The following is an 18,544-nucleotide window of genomic DNA, read 5'->3' as shown; positions in this document are numbered from 1 at the left end:
GCAAGACTGGTCCCTTGACACCAAATTGCAGCTCAGCCATTTGCTCTGGATCAAGGGCCAGAATCAGGATCAAGGGAGTCTTTAAATGGACAGTGTGCCTTGCTCTGGCCCAATCCCCTCCTACCTGCCTCTCCCCATCCCGTCTGTGCCTATACTCATTGTCTTAGTCACAGTTTCTATTGCTGCTATGAAACACCATGACCAAAAGCAAGTTGGGGAGAGAAGGGTTTATTTGGCTTACACTTCCACATCATAGTCCATCATTGAAGGAAGTCAGGACAGGAACTCAAACAGGGCAGGGTCCTGGAGGCAGGAGGTGATGCAGAGGCCATGGAGGGGTGCTGCTTACTGGCTTGTTCCTCCCTGCCACCTCCAATGCAGGTCTGGTAATGTCACCATCTCCTTTTCTCTGCAGCCTGATGATTGATCTTTGGGTCCCTTTTGTCCTTTGGCAACTTCTTGGTTCCTTTGATCCACTACATCCATATAGATGCCTTGAAGAAACTCCCAGAAAACTGTTCAAATGACACCCAAATCACAAATATGGGTAGAAAGAGCAGTTGGAAACTAAGAGGAAAAATGTTTATTAATTTTAAAAAATAGACCACATGGAATGGATTTACTTGAAACATATTTGGAATCTACTAGATTCTTCAAAAGCATTTAAGAAAATATTTTATTTTTATTATGTGTATAGGTGGGTATGTACATGTGAGTAGTGTCCATGAAGGCCAGAGGTATAGGATTCCTCTGGAACTGGAATTACAGGTGGTTGTGAGCTGTCCAATGTGGGTGCTGGAATTCAGTTCCTTTGCAAAAGCAGTATGTGCTTTTAACCTTCGAGTGATCTCTCCCACCCTGGGAAAGCATTCTTTTAAAGCTTCATTTAATTTTATGTTTTCTTTTGATCAATACATAAAACTATCTATCCATATTTAGTGTGCTGTGCCCAGTGTCCCTCTCCTGTGCCCAATGTCCCTTTCCTGTTCTCAGTGTCCCTCTCCTGTGCCCAGTGTCCCTTTCCTGTGCTCAGTGTCCCTCTGCTGTGCCCAGTGTCCCTCTGCTGTGCCCAGTGTCCCTCTGCTCTGCCCAATGCCCATCTCCTGTGCCCAATGTCCCTCTGCTGTACCCAATGTCCCTCTGCTCTGCCCAACGCCCCTCTCCTGTGCCCAGTGTCCCTCTGCTGTGCCTAATGTCCCTCTGCTGTGCCCAGTGGCCCTCTCCTGTGTCCAGTGTCCCTCTGCTTGCTGTCTTCATGTTTAGAAACTTTGTTCTCCTTCTAGTTCTTCATAAAGTGTACAACAGGTTATAATGAGCACAGTTTCTTTTCTTTAAAAAAATTATTTATTTATTTATTTATTTATTTATTTATTTATTATGTACGCACTGTTCTGTCTGCATGTATGCCTGCATGCCAGAAGAGGGCACCAGATTTCATTATAGATGGTTGTGAGCCGTTATGTGGTTGCTGGGAATTGAACTCAAGACCTCTGGAAGAACAACCAGTGCTTTTAACCACTGAGCCATCTCTCCAGCCCTTAAGTACAGTTTCTTTTTAAAATACTATTTCCACTTGTGAGGTCAAGGCATATATATTAATATATGTTCAATATTCATATAGTCCCATACACATATATATTTACACACACACACACACACACACACACACACACACACACACACACACATACAGGATTTATTAGAATGGCTTATAATCTGTGGTCCAGCTAGTCCAACAATGGCTGGCTACCAACAGAAAGTCCAAGAATCCAGTAGTTGTTCAGTCCATGAGGCTGGATTCTGTACTGGTCTTTGGTATATGCTGGAATCCCAAAGAAGTAGGCTCTAATGCCAGTGAAGGAATGGACTTGCCAGTGAGAGTGAGGGAAAGCAGGCAAAGAGAGAGCTTCCTTCCTCCACGTCCTTTATATAGGCTATAGAAGCTGTGACCCAGATTAAAGGTGGATCTTCCCACCTCAAAAGATCAGGTTTAGGGGGTTGGGGATTTAGCTCAGTGGTAGAGCGCTTGCCTAGCAATCGCAAGGCCCTGGGTTTGGTCCTCAGCTCTGGGAAAAAAAAAAAAAAAAAAAGATCAGGTTTAAAAGTGGGTCTTCCCAACTTCAAAACACAGGTATGCCCAACCACCTGAGTTTTAGTTAATTCAGATGTAGTCAAGTTGACCACCAAGACAGTGTATAAGTGATTGCCTGCAGGTATGTGCGTGCGTGCGTGCGTGCGTGTGCACGCTATGTTTGTGTTTGGTGCCCACAGAGACCAGAAGAAACATTGGATCCCCGGAACTAGTTACAGATAGTTGTGAACTGCCAAGTTGCTAGCTGCCCTGTTGGTGCTGAGAACCGAACCTGGGTCCTCTACAAGGGCATAAAGTGCTCTTAACCCCTCAATCATCTCTCCAGCCTTTTGTTTGCTTTTTCAGCTTTCAGCTTCTTACACTTGCTTGCAGAGATAGTCTCTCCCCATTGGCTAAATGAAGGCTGTCCCATACAGGTCTTTGTACTGACGGGGCCCCAGGGTAGAACTCGGGGGCCCATGAGTTTAGATGGGAAACTGACTCCACCCTTACCCCCGACTTAACCCTGAGCTGATAGTTTCCCTCCACGTACACAAGCAGCAGGGAAGCACCCCCCCCCACCTCCCACTATCCATGGGGCCTGGCATTCCATCACGTGTATTTTTAGTTAATGGTGCAGCTGTCACACATGTCTCCAAGTGTTGTTTATGTCCAATGTTATTTCAGAGCTACGGGAGTTATAGGAGCCATGGTTAGATTGTGTGATTTACTGTGTTAATGTAGTAGTAGTAGTAGTAGTAGTAGTAGTAGTAGTAGTAGTAGTGTGTCTCAAATTTGATTTTCTGGGTTTGGTAACTGGGTCTTATTATGGCTGGTTTTCTTCAGTCTTTGCACTTGAGAAGGCGCTTAGCCGCCTGCAGCCACACATGCTCTGTGGGCAGCTGTCCATCCTGAACGCTGCCGGCCGGGGCTATGTCTGTTTATTCACTGCTGGGGCTGCAGCCTGAGGTGGGCTGGGCGCTGTGTTAATGAAATTCCTGGGTGTGGCAGCTCTCTCCAAGAGGTTCAGATCCCCTGAACTCTGCCTGCAGCCTCCCCAGCCAATGTGAGTGGCGTCTGAGGCTGGGCTGAGCCCTGGCTGCGGTGAGGTGCGTTACTGGGTCACCGAACCAGCGTGCTCTCCTCAGCAAGTCCTGCCCGTGAAAGGGTTCTGCTAGTGACCAGGGGGCTCCTGTCCTCTGAGGCTCTGGGGATGATTTTCTGTCCCTACGTTCCTGGCTTTGTAAAAAAAATAAAAGCTGAATTCTTGGAAGCTAGACAAGACCGGCAGCTAGTGGGCAGTTCAGGGCCACAGAGAGCGAATGTGGAGGCCAGCACGCGTGAAGGCACATTTCAAAAGAAGCACGGAGAGACGGGGAGTGGCTGCAGGTGTGGATTAAGTTTCTAGAAAAATGTCAAAATAGCTCTAAAAGGAAAACAACAAGTTGGGGGCTGAGCTCTGAATGGGCAGCAGCCACGCCTAGCGTGCCACCTGCCCTGCACCGCCCACCCATGCCCATGTCCTTTGGCCCAGCATGGCTGGCACGGCCTTTGTCTGTGTCTCTTTGTCTGCCACAAATTCCTCCACCCAGTGCCATGGGGATTGAGGCCAGCCAGATTCCCAGCCAAGGCTTTTTGTGTGATTTAGTCATGTTCGGAAAAGGTTTTACTTATTCTTTTTAATCATAAAAAGATGGCTGCTCTTTCCTGAAAATTTTCACAAAGTTTTGTGAGATTGAAAATCCGAGATGGGCTAGAGAGGGGGCCCAGCGGTTAGAAGCACTGCTCTTCCAGAGGATCTGAGTTCGATTCTCAGCACCCACGTCAGGAGGCTCACAACCATCTGTAACTCCAGCTCCACAGGATCTGACAGGTCTGGCCTCTATAGGCACCCATGTTCAATATGCACATACACATACATACACATACTTAAAAATAAAATAAATATTTTAAAAAATAAGTAAAAATAAGGGGGCAGAATCCTTCAGTGGTGATCTTGGCAGGGACAATCGCCCTTTGCCAAGTAGCTTCTGAGGCCATGGTGGCTCTCCTCATAGGAGAAACCTCAGGTCTTATATATGGGCAACCAGGCCTTTGAGGGGCTGGGCCACTTCTACATACCCTCAACTCTTACTTAGTCACATGAGCCCAGTAATGAGGAGTCCCAACCTTTTTATATGAGTGGATTTTTTTTCTTTTTAGTGTTGATCTTTTTTTTTTTTTAAGATTTATGTCTGTTTTATGTATGTCTGTGTACCATGTGTATGCATGCAGTGCCTGTGGAGGCCAGAAGAGGGCGTCAGACACCCCTGGAGTAACAGGTGGTTGTGAGCCACCATGTGGGTGCTGGGAAATGAACTCAAGTCTACTTGCAAGAGCAGCCAGTGCTCTTAAGGCTGAGCCATCCCCTCAGCCCCTTGTTGGTGGTGTTTTTGTTAGGTGTTAGGTATATACTAAATACATAATTCTGCCTCACTTTGGTGTTGTATCCTCAGGTTCGCTTCCACAAGTCCCCACTAAGCTTGAGTTCTGTGGGCAACTATAGAGTCTCAAGTGCAAGTACACCATAGACCATAATACAAACAAAGTCCCTGAGGTTAGGCATGGAGGTTGCTTCTTTCTAGCTTCCTTTCAGTTAACCACTTTATTATTACTATTATTATTATTATTATTTTTTTTTTTTAGTTAGCATACAGAATGATAGATTTCAGGATCTGTGGTACATACAACTTTTCATTCACACATCCCATTGCTCTTTGCTCCCCTCCCCAGCTCCCCTCCCCATCCTCTTTATCCCCCCCATTGGTTCCTTTCCTCATTCCAAATAGTCTCCCTCTGCTTCCGTTACATGTGTGTATGCACATGTGTGATACAATTAAACACAGATTTTACATATGAGTGAGCTTATGTAATATTTTAGATATTTTATCTCCTTGCCCATCACCCCCTCTTGTTCCCCTCTCTTTAGACCTCTACTTTCTGCCCTATAGGCACCTTCTACTCATGTCCTACACATTTTTGTCATTTTATTTTTATTTTTTTTAAATGATTTATTTACTTTTATTTCACTTGCATTGGTGTTTTATCTGCATGTATGTATGGCTGTGTGAAGGTGCCAGATCTTAGAGTTAGAGACAATTGTTAGCTGCCATGTAGGTGCTGGGAATTGAACCCCAGTCCTCAGGAAGAGCAGTGAGTACTCTTAACCGCTGAGCCATCTCTCCAGGCCACATTTCGCCATTTTAAGTAGTAGCATGGCTGAGATGCAGCTCCATGGTAGGGTATTTCTTTAGCAGACGCACAGCCAGCCCTGTGTCCCATCCCCAGCATTTGCAATAAAACAAAATAATGAGAAAATGGTGTGGGGAGAGTTTAGTGTTAGAGTGTACACCCATTCTGGGCTGCTTCTTCCAGCAACCTTGGACGTTCTGTGCAAGGCATCATGGGAGACTGGCAGATAAGTCAGACCCAATCCCTTCACACAGAATGTGGATGTAAATAACCTTAATCCAAAGCAGGTTATAGTCGCTGTCAGCTGACACCTAGAATCGGAATGCAAAAGAGTTTTGTCCTGGTTTAATGGGATTTTAGAGAACGCTGGATGAGAACATCTGAGTCTTTGCACTCACAGTGCAGGATGAGGTTAGGAGCAGCCCAGCCGTGGGGATTGGTGGGGGTGCGTGGCTTGCCCCAGCTGGCAGGTATCACTAAGGAACGGGTGGGCTTTATCAGATGGGCTGGGTCAGCTGATTGCCTGTGTCTGTGAGGGCACCTCTCTCCCCCACCTCCCGCTCCACAGAGGGACACAAACAAGAATTGCTGGGGACCCAAGTTGGTGTGAAGTGGGAACAATATAAACTCACACGGTCGTCTCCTTGCCGTGTTCATTTCGGAGTGCTCTGGGCTTCTGTGATGCCCGGGGCAGTGTTCTTTCAGTTGAGGGCTTGGATCTATTCAAATCAAGCTCATTTGGGGTCTCGCCTTCTCTGTCTGTGAGCTTTGAGAGCTTTGTGGAGGGCCTGAGAATGTAGATAGGAGCCACCTTGCTCCCAAGCTAGAGAACGGGACAGGGAGGCTACGTGACAAGGGGATGTCTCTACCAGCTACTGCTCGCCGCACAGCAGAGGCTGTACCGACTTTCTCCCTGTCCATTTCCAGCACTGGGCACCTAGGATTAACCACTGTGCCAAGTGGGGAGCATCGTGGGGAGCACTGGTATGCTGTGCCTGCTGCTGCCTGGGGTCTCTCCATAGCTCTGACCTCATGTGGTCCTTCTCAGTCTCCACAGGTGCCATGACGCAGCAGCCCCAGGAGGACTTTGACAGAAGTGTGGAAGATGCCCAGGCATGGATGAAGGTGGTACAGGAGCAGCTTCAGGTCAATGACAACACACAGGGGCCCCGAGCGGCCCTGGAGGCACGGTTGCGCGAGACAGAGGTAGGCAGTGGCCGGGCTTTGCTGGCGCTGTGGCATCGGCCATCTCCCTCCTCCTGTGGCTGAGAGACTAGAGTCATTCACACCCTGACCTGTGTTTAGATGTCTTGGTCATTTTGCTTAAATATACATTCTGATAAGGTGGTTTGGGGCTGAGGCTGAGGTTCTGATCTTCCAGAAAGTTCTATATGATGACCCAGCTGCTCATCCAGGCTTCTGTCACAAAATGTCCCTCCTTCCATCTGGGGTGGGGATGGGGGGACATCTGCACATACAGGTGAGTCCCCTAACCCTGTTGGCTCAGACTTGGCTCTGCCCAATACCCACTTCTTAAATCCAAGGCTTCTGCTAGGCCTGGATCAGCCCACTTCTACCCTCAGTAGGGAGCAATTAAGAACCACTGGTTGAAGGCTGGAGAGATGCCTCAGCTCTAAGTATGTCATCCAGCTCTAGAAGAGGATTCGGACTCAGTTCCCAGCACGCCTCTCAGGTAGCCCACAGCCACCTGTAACTCTAGCTGAAGGGGATCTGTTGTCTTCTGGTCTTCGCTGGCACCTGCACTCACATGCACATACCCTCACACAGGCACATATACACATAACTAAAAATAAAATAAATTATTAAAAATGTGGGAGGAGTCTGGGAAAATGGCTCAGCAATTACATGTACTTGCCATTCTTTTAGAAGACCCGAGTTCAGTTCCCAGCACCCATGTTGGCAGCGTACAACTGCCTGTTACTCCCGCTCCCGGGGATCAGACACTCTCTCTCAGCCTCTGTGGACGTACATGTTGCATACACACAGGTATACACATATGTTGATTTGGTCAGAGCTCGCACAGACACACCGAGAAGTGTGCTTTGCCAATCTCCCAGGTGGCTCTCGATCCTGTCAAGTTAACAGTTGAGACTAACCATCAAGAGTCTTCTGTTGTCTTCCTCTGAAGCTCTCCACACCTCCCATTGTCTACCAAAGGAAAACTAAACTTCACCTGGCATTAGAAATCATCATGTCTGAGACACCCCACCCCACCCCCCTTTGCTGTTACCCCTCCTAAGACTACACGATCCTCCTCTATTTCCTGTTACTAGGCTTTGCCCATGAACTGTGTCTCCTCAGAATACCCATCAGCTTGGCATGAGTGAGCGTGTGAAATGAAATACTGCCAGGCTTTTCTGCCCCCAGCTGGCTTCCTGGCACCCTCCTGCCCATCACTGCCCATCAGCACCCGTGTCCTCCAGTGCCCTTCCCCAGCAGCTCATCACGTGAGGCTGGCAGGTTGTGAGTGAGGGCTGGGAGGAGCTGTTGTCTAGGCTGGTGAGTGTGTGCATGTGTGTGTGCGCGCACACACATGCTTGTATGTGTATGCATGTATGTATGTGTGGATGGGCTCAGCCCTGGAATTGGGAGGACCACCTGATTCCTGTGGGCTAGGACACTGGGACACTGACCATACTTGTGGTCACAGAGCTCCCAGATCCTCTTCCAAGTCCCCATGTTTCATTCTTTTCACTCTGTGGTTCCCAGCCTTCTGGGCCCTGCACTTGAGTCCCATCCTCAGATTTCTCACCAGCTTCTAGGCCTTGTTCTGATCAGGGGCACCTTAGCATTTGCTGGGGTCTGGCTTCCAGAAGCCAGGTGTGTGCATCCACAGCTATGTCTTGCTTCTCCACTTTTGCTCCTCTGCCTTTCCGATTGTAGGCACCATTTCCATGCTTGGCATCAATGCTGCCTCCTCCAAGAAGCCCTTTTGGATTTTTCCCAGTTCTAGTTCCTTTCATGATTCTCTGGTCTGCAGCCCTCCCTCTGTCCTGCAGGAAATCCCACAATGGGCCATACTGTCCAGTGCCGTGCCCAGCCTGTGGTCAACTAGTGTTGGCTGGGTTGAGGGGAAGCCCTTGAGAAAGTCTGCTCTAGCTTTACTGCCTCCTTCTCTCCATCTAATCCACACGCCATCTTTGCCACCAGCTGCTCTGAACCAGCAGAGCGATTCTGCTGTTCCTGTCTTGCCAGACTTCCCTGGGATCCCCGCTCGCCGGTAAGGGCCCTTATGCCGAGCAAAAGCTACAGAAGGGAGCCCCCATGCCATGGCAGGGTGAGTGTGGCAGAAGGAGGGACCAATTCTTCCTCTCTGTCCTTCCACCTCCCCCTTCTCTGCTGTGGCCTCAGCCCCTCCTGGCCTCGGGCACAGCAAATGTCCCTTCTTGCTTGGTGACAGGTAGGGAGCAAGCCTCTAGGTCTGGGGAAGGGAGGCTTTTTTAGTGTTCTGTCTCCTCTGGGACCTTTCAGCTCCTTTCAAGAAAGCATCATGATTACATGATTGGAAAGAGCAGAGAGTCTCGGGCACTTTCTTGTCTCTCCAAGACACTGAGGAAGACAGCAATACCTCCATGACCAGGGCAGATTGAAGAAGCAAGAGCCACTTAGACTGAGCATCCAGTGTGCAGGATGCTGCCCACCACCAGGAACAGGGTCCTGCAGTATGACTGGGAATGAATCCTTTGCTGGCCTGAAAATTGATTGCCCGTCCCTCCGATGGGAGATCAGGTGGGCAAAGGCGAGATCACTCAGTAGGGCACTTAGCTTTGGGAAGGAGAGCTTTGTCCTTGTCACCTCATAGGCAGGGCAGGTTCCTTAGGGGTGTGGTCTGGGAGGCTGAATTTCACTTCTTCCCCCAAGTTAAAGGATCTCTTGGTTGGCAGAGGCTAGCAGATCCCCGTGAGACTCAGGGACCTAGGATCCTCCCAGGCGGCTTTAGTCTCGACCCCTGGCTTCTGAGGGTCCCCAACATTCTTAGCTGTAAAACTGGAGTGAGCAACATAACAGGTGTGAGGACTGTGACGGCTTCTGCATCCATCTGGGCATGAGAGATACTGTCTCCTAATTATTATTATTAGTCAGATCAAATCTCTGGCAGGCAAAAGATTCATCCCCAGCCATACTGCAGGCCCCTGTTCCTGGTGGTGGGTGGCATCCTGCACACTGGATGCTCAGTCTAGAGCATTCCGTAAGTGGCTCTTGCTTCTTCAGTCTACCCTGGCCATGGGGTTATTGCTGTCTTTCTCATGACTGATTATTACTGAGTGGGACACAGGTTCTTGTAGCTAAAGTTTTCCTGTGTCCACCTGGCTCCTGCAGCCACTCAGACCCAAGTAAACACACAGAGACTTACATTACTTATAAACTGTATGGTCATGGCAAGCTTCTTGCTATCTAGTTCTTATATCTTAAATTAACCCATTTCTATTAATCTATAAGTTGCCACATGGCTTGTGGTTTACCAGTACTTTTACATCTTGCTTCCTCTGTGTCTGGCTGGCAACTCCTGACTCAGCTTTCCTGTTCCCAGAATTCTCCTCTCTCTTTGTCCTGCCTATACTTCCTGCCTGGCTACTGGCCAATCAGCACTTTATTTATTAACCAATCAGAGCAACACATTCACAGCATACAGAGCGATATCCACAGCAGGTTCTTGTCTGGGGGCCTGACATAGCTACTGCCCATCGAGGGTGACTTGTCATGTCCTGCCACCCCACAGAACAAACAAAACCTCTTCCCTCTTGTAAGGATGCTCCCCACTCTCCACTTGACCTGGTCCCACACAGAGACAGGGGAAAGGGGAGGGGACTCTTAAGTTTCACTCTTCAATAGCATGTGTGAGTGGGAAGTCTCCATGTTGTCATCCTGGCTAACTTTGATCATAGGAAGCAAAAAAGAGGGCTGGGGACTATGTACATGTGTTGGAAGAGGGTCTGTCCAATTACGCTACAGTTGACAAAAATGCTTACTTGCATGTTCTGTCAATATGCTTAAAACAGTATGTAAGTTGGACATAGCAGGGATTTCTATATTGTCACTGGAGTGAAAGGGATGCATAGAGCAGTCGTGCGACCTGCCTGAGGTCACACACTGTCAGAGAAGGCCACATCTGAATGTCAGGATCCCTTCCTTCTCCATCCACCTAGAAGGCACAGAGACAACCAGGCTGCCCAGGACATGAGTGTGAGAAAGCTGGTAACTAAGCTTAAGGTTAGACCAAGGGGAACTGCCAATAAGTCAAGCAAGTAGGTGGTAATAAGAGAAAAAATGGATTCTGTTGTCTGCAAAAACAATGTAATAATAGTGGATAGTTACTGGTGCCTAGTGCAGTGAAGCATGCTAACATGTGACTTAGCTTATCTCTGGTATTGTAACCATCCTGCCTGCCTGTCATAGGCCTGAAGTACAGAAGTCACATGGCAAAGGTCACCCTATTAGTCCATACATGGCCCTAGACTTGGTCCCGTCACCTGATAGGGAGGCCAAGCTTCAGTCTGTGAGGTGGAATAATAACACTAGTGATGGTAGCTGTGGTTAACTGCCTGCTGTGCCTCATGCCCACCCTCAGACAGCTGAAGGCAGGATGAGGTTAAAGATGTAGGATGTTGAGCTGGGGCTGGCGGCACATGCCTTTAATCCCAGCACTTGGGAGGCAGAGGCAGGTGGATCTCTGTGAGTTCACAGCCAGCCTGGTCTACAGAGCAAGTTCCAGGGCAGCCAGGGCTACACAGAGAAACCCTGTCTCAGGAAAAAAAAAAAGATGCAGGACATCTAGAGGGGATGTACCCCTGAATGATAATGGGGCACAGGGCTAGAGGCATATCAGAGGGGTAAAGGGGCATACTGTGTGTTCCAGTTTCATCCTGCAGCTGTGATAAACACAGTAACCAAAAGTGGACTGTAAAGAGATTATTCGGCTAACACTTCCAGGTCACAATTCATCAGTGAAGGACGTTGGGGCTGGACCTCAAGGCAAGAGCTTGAAGGAAAAACCACAGAGGAACATTCTGCTCTCTGTCTTTGTCTTTCTGTCATCCATCTCTCTCTCTCTCTCTCTCTCTCTCTCTCTCTCTCTCTCTCTCTCTCTCTCACACACACACACACACACACACACACACACACACACACACACACACACGCAGCCCAGGCCCACCTGCTTAGGGATGGTGCCACCCACAACAGGTAACGAACAATCAGGACAATTTCTTCACAGACCTGGCCACAGGCCAATCTGATCAGGAAGATCCTTTACTTGAGACTCTCCTCAGATGAGTATAGGTTTTGCCAAGTTGACTAGGATACCTCATAAACTTGACTATATGAATTTGATTTTCAGGGCCCACAGTAGGAGAGAACAGACGCCTCAAAGTTGTCCTTTGACCTTTACATATTACTGTGGCACACGTGCACCCACACTCACCCACATACATCACACACACACACACACACACACACACACACACACACACACACACACAATTATTACTTATAAATTTAAAGAAAGAGGGAGAGAGATGAGGGCTGGAGAGACAGGCTGGAGACAGACTGGATGGATGTAGGCAAGGCTCCAGGGTGTCCTTGAGTGACTCACCCATCAGGAATGGACTGCAGAATTCCTGTCACCCGTGGGAGCAGGGCCTTGGAGCAAAGGGCAAAGCAGTGTGACTGACTCCTTTAGAGCCTTGGCTGGGTGGGGACCACAATAGCATCTCACAGCAGACTTGAGGGTGTCACCTCAAGGCCACACACATGGTGATGAATGCTGCCTACACTTGTTTTCTTATGAGTTAAAATCTGAGAGGTTGATCTGCTCATACCGTGGTACAGGACGCGGAAGGCACATCCCAGCAGAGAGTGAACTCTGTCTGAGTTGGAAGCTGGATGTGGCCCAGTGGTCAAGGACAGGGATAACCTCCAGGGCTCCCTCTCCCTTCCCAAAGCCCCGCTAGCAGTTTGCTCAGGGGGCACATCAGAAGAGTGTGGAGCCTTAAGCTGGGTTGCAGCAACTCTAGCCACGAAATCCCAGCTCTTGGCGCTGGAACAATGTCTGTGCCTGGTGGTGGTGTGTCTAACCCTGGGAAAATGGCTGTTGTATCCACAGAAAATCTGCCAGCTAGAGCCTGAGGGATGCATGAAGGTGGAACTGGTCCTGCGGGCGGCTGAGGCCCTCCTGGCAACCTGCCAGGAGGGCCAGAAGCCTGAGATCCTGGCCCAGCTGAAGGATATCAAGTCCAATTGGGAGGAGACGGTCACCTACATGACTCACTGCCACAGGTGAGGATGGGCAGGGGACCTCACTGCTACAAGCTCAGATGCGGGTGACCCTTCTTACCCATCTCCATACCATCTTAGGACTTCTGTCTGAGTGACACTTCTTTGGACTTAGGGGTCCTGGGAACAGCATGTCCTCTTTGGATTCAGGCCAGTGTCTCTTTCTAGTAACACACAGGCGTAATGGTGATGCTGGGTGGACCCTGGAGACTTGAATTGTTGCATCAGCAGTCCTAATGGGTTTGCATATGTGTCCTCTGCAGAATGGCAGGCATATGAGAAGGCCTGGCCTTGACAAGGGAGACGGCTTAGTGGGTAAAGCACTTGCTATGCAAGTCTGAGGACCTGAGTTCAGATCCCCAGAGCGCATGTACGTCTGAACGTGGTAGCACATGACCGAACAGAACTCTCTGCCTTCCAAACCCTTCTCTCTGACATTACAAACAAATGTCTCCATGTTGACTGCAGAGATAGGGTCCTCTAGAGAGGCGGACACTGAGGCAGATGAACGGGCGGAGCTACCCTGAGAATTCACACCAGCCCTCAGTCCTCTATCACTACCTGTCGGCCAATAAATGGCCCGTGGACAGTTGTATTCTGCCTAATGTTAGGCACATTCCTGGAGCAATCCTCTAATTGCTTTCAGGCAGTATATGCTAAGGGCCTGGGGCCACTATGGGCAGAGTGAAGGATTTGTGTACTGGCAGTGGGAGTTCAGAGCCAGAATCTAGGGTGCTGGTGGCTCAGGGCCCCCTGAAATTCATCTCCCCAGTGGGTGGCTGAGGTTATGTATAGAGTCCAGGCTTGGCCTCATCTGGGAGATTACTTACAGGATGCAAGGTCTCATAGGAAAGGAGAGTCTAGAATCTGGATTGTGACTCGGCATAGAGAAGTCACCTTCATGTCCCTATAACACAGCCCCTACTATCTGGGAGGGGGCAGTGACAGGGTTTCTTTTTTTTTGCAGCAGGGGCAAGGGGGGGTGTTTCAAGACAGGGTTTCTCTGTGTAGCTTTGCGCCTTTCCTGGAACTCACTCTGTAGCCCAGGCTGGCCTCGAACTCACAGAGATCCACCTGCCTCTGCCTCCCAAGTGCTGGGATTAAAGGCGTGCGCCACCACCGCCCGGCAGCAACAGGGTTTCTATACCCAGGAGCTGGGGTCAGGCCTCTCAGCCCCCCCATCTCTCCCACAGCCGCATCGAGTGGGTGTGGCTGCATTGGAGCGAGTATCTCCTGGCCCGGGATGAATTTTACCGCTGGTTCCAGAAGATGGTGGTCGCTCTGGAGCCGCCTGTGGAGCTGCAGCTGGGCCTGAAGGAGAAGCAGTGGCAGCTGAGCCACGCCCAGGTGTTGCTGCATAATGTGGACAATCAGGCCGTGCTCCTGGATAGGCTGCTGGAGGAGGCAGGCTCCCTGTTCAACAGGATCGGGGACCCCAGTGTGGATGAGGATGCCCAGAAGAAGATGAAGGCTGAGTACGATGCTGTGAAGGCCAGAGCCCAGGTAAGCCGTGGATGGCTCCGTGCCCCATCCACCCCTCTTCTGCTCACTCACAGTCAGTCCATCGCCCCATTCTTTCATTAGCTACCCCCCATCAGTCTATCTACACACCCACTTCCCACTCAGCTTCCTGGCCTGTCGGCTCCCTTCCCCAGTATATTAGCAAGCCTCTCTTTCACTCACCCCATCCATCAGTCTACACTCTCCTATCTCTCCTGTCCATCTGATCACTCACTCATCAGTCTACTGCTCCCTAACCAACTAGTCTATTTGTCTCTCCAACCACTTAGCCACCCACCCCACCCATCTACCCACCCATCAAGCCAGCCTTTCATGTCGTAATCATATCCATCTGTTTTCTTGCCCGCCCCCTACTCATTGTCTGCCGTCCATCTTCACCAACTTGCTCATCCATCCGGCATCTGGTTACCCATCCACCCATCTTGCACCTACCCATCCACCTATCCTTCCACCCATTGTCCATACGCCCGGAGTTGCTCAGGCCTTCATACACATGTGGATGCTTAGTAAACATGTACAAAGTAATGGATTGTACAGTTCATGTCCCCCAGTGGCTTCCCTTCATCCTCCATCCTTCCTCCCCTCCCTCCCTCCCACCTCCTTCATTTCTTCCCTTTTAGTACCCCCCCTTCATCCCTGAACAGCCCATCTACTCCTGCTCTTGCCCTCACCCCAATCCCTCTGCCCCATCCTCTCACCTCAATCCTGGCCACGTTTTGGCAACAGTTCACCGAATTATTATGTTAAATGGTTACTTTTTAGAAATTCTGTTTTTCTTTATTGGTCTTTATCTGTCCACCTGTTCCTTTATAAAAATGTCCCTTGCCTGCATCAGGGTTATGTTCTTACTGTTATTAAGCATCCATGTCTAACAGTGGGAGCTGCAGGGGTAGACACTCGGTGTCACTGTGCCTCCTGCAGGGTGGATGGGCTTCCCCGTGGCTCTGTGATTTCCACCTGAGCTCATTCCATCAGGGCGTGGCACACATCCCCATGGCTGAACCTGCCCTTAGCACAACTCTGTGTTTGCTCTAGTCAGGCACTCTGGGAATCAACCTTCATGGTCCCTGTTTCTCTGTCTCTGTGCTTGCTTGGTGGTTCCTGATGTGAGTGTGCTTATTTGTTTGTTTTGGAGACAGGGTCTCACTGTGTAGCTCTGGCTGTTCTGGAACTTACTATGTAGACCAGGCTGGCCTCTAACCCACAGAGATCCACATGCCTCTGCTTCCTGAGTGCTGGAATTAAGGCGTGTGCACCATCATGCCCAGGTTCGAGTGTGTTTTTTAAAACTGATCGCTGAGCCAAATTGATGCAATAGGCTCTTGGTTCCATGTTCTGCAAGATGGCTGGCTTGCTTTGTTGCCGATTTATTTATTTATTTTAGGTAACTCCTTCCTTTTCATACTGCATTTGTAGAAATGTGTGTGTGGTCTCACAGTGGTGGAGAGTGAGGGCAGCTCTCTCGGGCTCTGTCTCTCTGTAGGGTCTCTGCTCCTCCTGGGTTTGAAAGCCATCATTCCTCTTACAATCTGAGGGAACAGTCCCAGACCCAGCAACCAAGACCCGGGTGCACTATGTGCCTGGTGGTCACAGGTCCTACTTCTGCAGCAAAGTGTCCCTTTCTGTGGTGTGCTGTGGTCTGCCGTCCCAAAGGATGAGTCTCTCTTTGCTGTATTCCTGCTGGTGTTGTGGGAGGACACTCACTTATTTTCCTCAGTGCTGGGGTCTCTTGGGGTCCTCAAGCCCACAAAATTTATGGGAAAGGATTTCTATAATAAGCCAATGTGCTGGTTTCCACATCTGAGAGAAAATACCAGAAGAAAACAAAGGAGGAGAGGTTTTTAACTCGGCTCACAGTTTTAGCTGACTCAGTCTGACTCCTGCTCTGAGCCTGAGGTGGCATAGAGCATCATGGCGGAAGGAGGCTGTGGTGGGCAAGCTGCTCATCGCTTCAGCCAGGAAGCAGAGAGGAGTCGGTAGCCTCCACTTTCCAACAGCCCATTCAGCTCAAGCCCATCAGTGGATTGACCCATTGATGAAGTTAGTGCCCGCGGGATCCAATCACCTCTCAACAGCTGGAGACCAAGCCTTCCACACACAAGCTGTGAGAGGACATTGACATCCAAAACATAATAGCAGAAAATGGAAATCCATTAGAGACACTGAGCGCCTGAGAAGGGACTGGGTTCCAGGCCAGGCCTTGCTGCTTCCCATTGGTATAGGGGTTGATCACTTAATCATCACTAGGTGTTTAACTCTTGGAGAACTGGCCAGTGTTTGCCGCCATAAAGGATGTCTATTATACATTCTCAGTGTATGAAGGACAGACAGAAGCAGCATCCTTGTTTGGCACATTGAACTGTTTATGAGAATCACACACACACACACACACACACACACACACACACACACACACACACACATAAATGCTCCTGGGGACATGTGGCTCCCCAGGCTGCTGGCCTGGGTCAGGATGGATGGACACAGTAGTATCAGGTTGACTTGGCCCTTGTAGCTGGTTACCCTTTTCCAGACTCTACAAGTACCATGTGGCCAGGGCAGGCACAAGAGGAATTCTCTCTCCAGGTCTGCTCCTCCAGGCCTGGCTAGGAAAGGTTCCTGGCCGTTCCCTGTGACTTACAGAAACAGGTGAGGACAGGGAGCAGAGAAGAGGAAGTGTGAGATTTGTGTGTTTATATGTGTGCATGTGTGAGAAGAAGATAGGTACCAGGGGAAGTTGGTGAGTACCACTCCCACCCCAATTCAGAAGCCATCATGGCTCATCGCCTCTGGGAGTCTCACTGTCTGCCTCATATGACCCAAAGTCCCCCAGAAATCATAGCTCTCCGGAGCAAGAATTGTCTTTCCTAAGCCTCTTCCTGTCTCTACCGCTTCAGTCCTCCGGCCATCTTACAGTGTAGACAGGGCTTCTGACAGTGTAGACAGACGGGAGAGATGTCAGCAGGTGCATTTATAAAGGCTAAAGACAACAACAACAATAATAATAATAATCCGAAGGCCAGGCACCACTGACCCAACAGAAAGGGCCAGAAGTTCTTGGTTCCCAAGGTAGACTTGGATCCTGGGGAGTGTCCCCACACCTGAGTCCATCGGTAGGTCCAAGGGGATAGGTTGGGTGTGGTTGCTTCTGAGCATTAGTGCAAAGAGGGGATTTGGGGCTCCTGGAGTAACTGGGTGTAGGGGCATGAGGCCTCCATGATGGGACCAGCAAGGTTGGCGAGGAGGTGGCCTTTCTGGTACAGCTGTCACCTCAACCCCAACATGGAAATGAGGTACTGGGAATGGAGGGAATTGGATTCTGCAGAAGTGAATTGTTTCACCTTTCAACTGCTGGCTGAAGCCTGTGGACCTTTGATTTTTCTCTTCTTGAACTCCAGAGGAGTTACAGGGACTGTTTAAGTGGCCAGCTGGCTTGGGAAAACCCAGAGGTAGCTTGGCCCATGTGACATTACACTCACATAGTGTGTGTGTGTGTGTGTGTGTGTGTGTGTGTGTGTGTGTGTGTTCTTGTAAACTGAAAGAGGGTGTTGGATCTCATGAAGCTGAAATTACAGGCACGTGTGAGCTGCCTAACATGGGTGGTGGGAACCGAACTTGGATCCTGTGTAAGAGCAGCAAGCTCTCTGAAGTACTGAACTGCCTCTCCAGCCTTCTCCCTGTCTACCCTGTGCATCCCGGTTGTCAGGTTTGGCAGCAAGGGGACAGTTACCTGCTGAGCCACCTCGACACCCCCAGTCTGTTTTTATGGCTGTCCGACCTGTGAGTTGGTGAGCCTCTGATATGGGTAGGGACAGGGCCACCCCCTGTGGCTTTGGAGACCACCCCTAAGAAGCTTCTAGGCCCAGTGTAGAGGTGAGCAGCAGTATCAAAAGGGAAGTGCAGGCAGGCCAGCTGGTGCCAGGAGTGTCTTCCTTGTTTGATTTGAAACCATCGCTTCCGAGTGGCAAACAGCAGCATCCTCCCTCTTCCGCCTCTCAGAAGGATTGCCTGGCATCCGGCCACGGGTCCTAGACTTTCCGCAGCCCTGTGTTGGTGACATAAATCCAAGCCACCCTGTTAATTGCTTGGGCTTTGACATTGCTGATAACTCTGCTTGCTGCACATGGTTTAATTGTGTGGTTTAATGAGAAGGCGGAGCCCTCAGCCACTCCTTACCCTGTCACCCTCCCACTGGCTGAGCTGGCTTTGAAATGGCTGTGCCTGGCGCTCAGCTAATCTGGATTCCTGCCTGCCGCCACTCCTTGCCAGCGCCTGCTCCTCATCACATGGACTTTTATTTGCTCTGGACTTTCCTGGGTGCCAGCACCTCATCATTCACACAGGCAGTGTTACCCACCATTCATTACTAGGGGCCGGGGGGGAGGGGGTATGGGGGTGGGTGGGAGGGTCCTTCCCACCCTCATCCAT

At 49.9% G+C, this 18,544-nt stretch overlaps 1 protein-coding gene across 2 annotated transcripts in view; it reads left to right on the top strand.

Annotated features, from left to right (window-relative positions):
- Syne3 (spectrin repeat containing nuclear envelope family member 3) overlaps positions 1 to 18,544 on the top strand; it is an 85,579-nt gene that overhangs the window by 28,646 nt on the left and 38,389 nt on the right. The window contains exons 2-4 of one of the 2 annotated variants that reach the window (XM_059280030.1): positions 6,351 to 6,508; positions 12,426 to 12,598; positions 13,789 to 14,098. In XM_059280030.1, the coding sequence (XP_059136013.1) occupies positions 6,365 to 6,508; positions 12,426 to 12,598; positions 13,789 to 14,098 (627 nt within the window). In that variant the 5' untranslated portion in view covers positions 6,351 to 6,364. Of the gene's footprint in view, positions 1 to 6,350; positions 6,509 to 12,425; positions 12,599 to 13,788; positions 14,099 to 18,544 lie in introns of those variants that run through there. The other variant, XM_059280031.1, reaches the window with a different exon arrangement.

The sequence above is a fragment of the Peromyscus eremicus genome, chromosome 14 (genome assembly GCF_949786415.1).
Source record: "Peromyscus eremicus chromosome 14, PerEre_H2_v1, whole genome shotgun sequence".
Classification (NCBI taxonomy): Eukaryota; Metazoa; Chordata; class Mammalia; order Rodentia; family Cricetidae; genus Peromyscus; species Peromyscus eremicus.
This window is presented reverse-complemented; position numbering and strand designations above follow the sequence as displayed.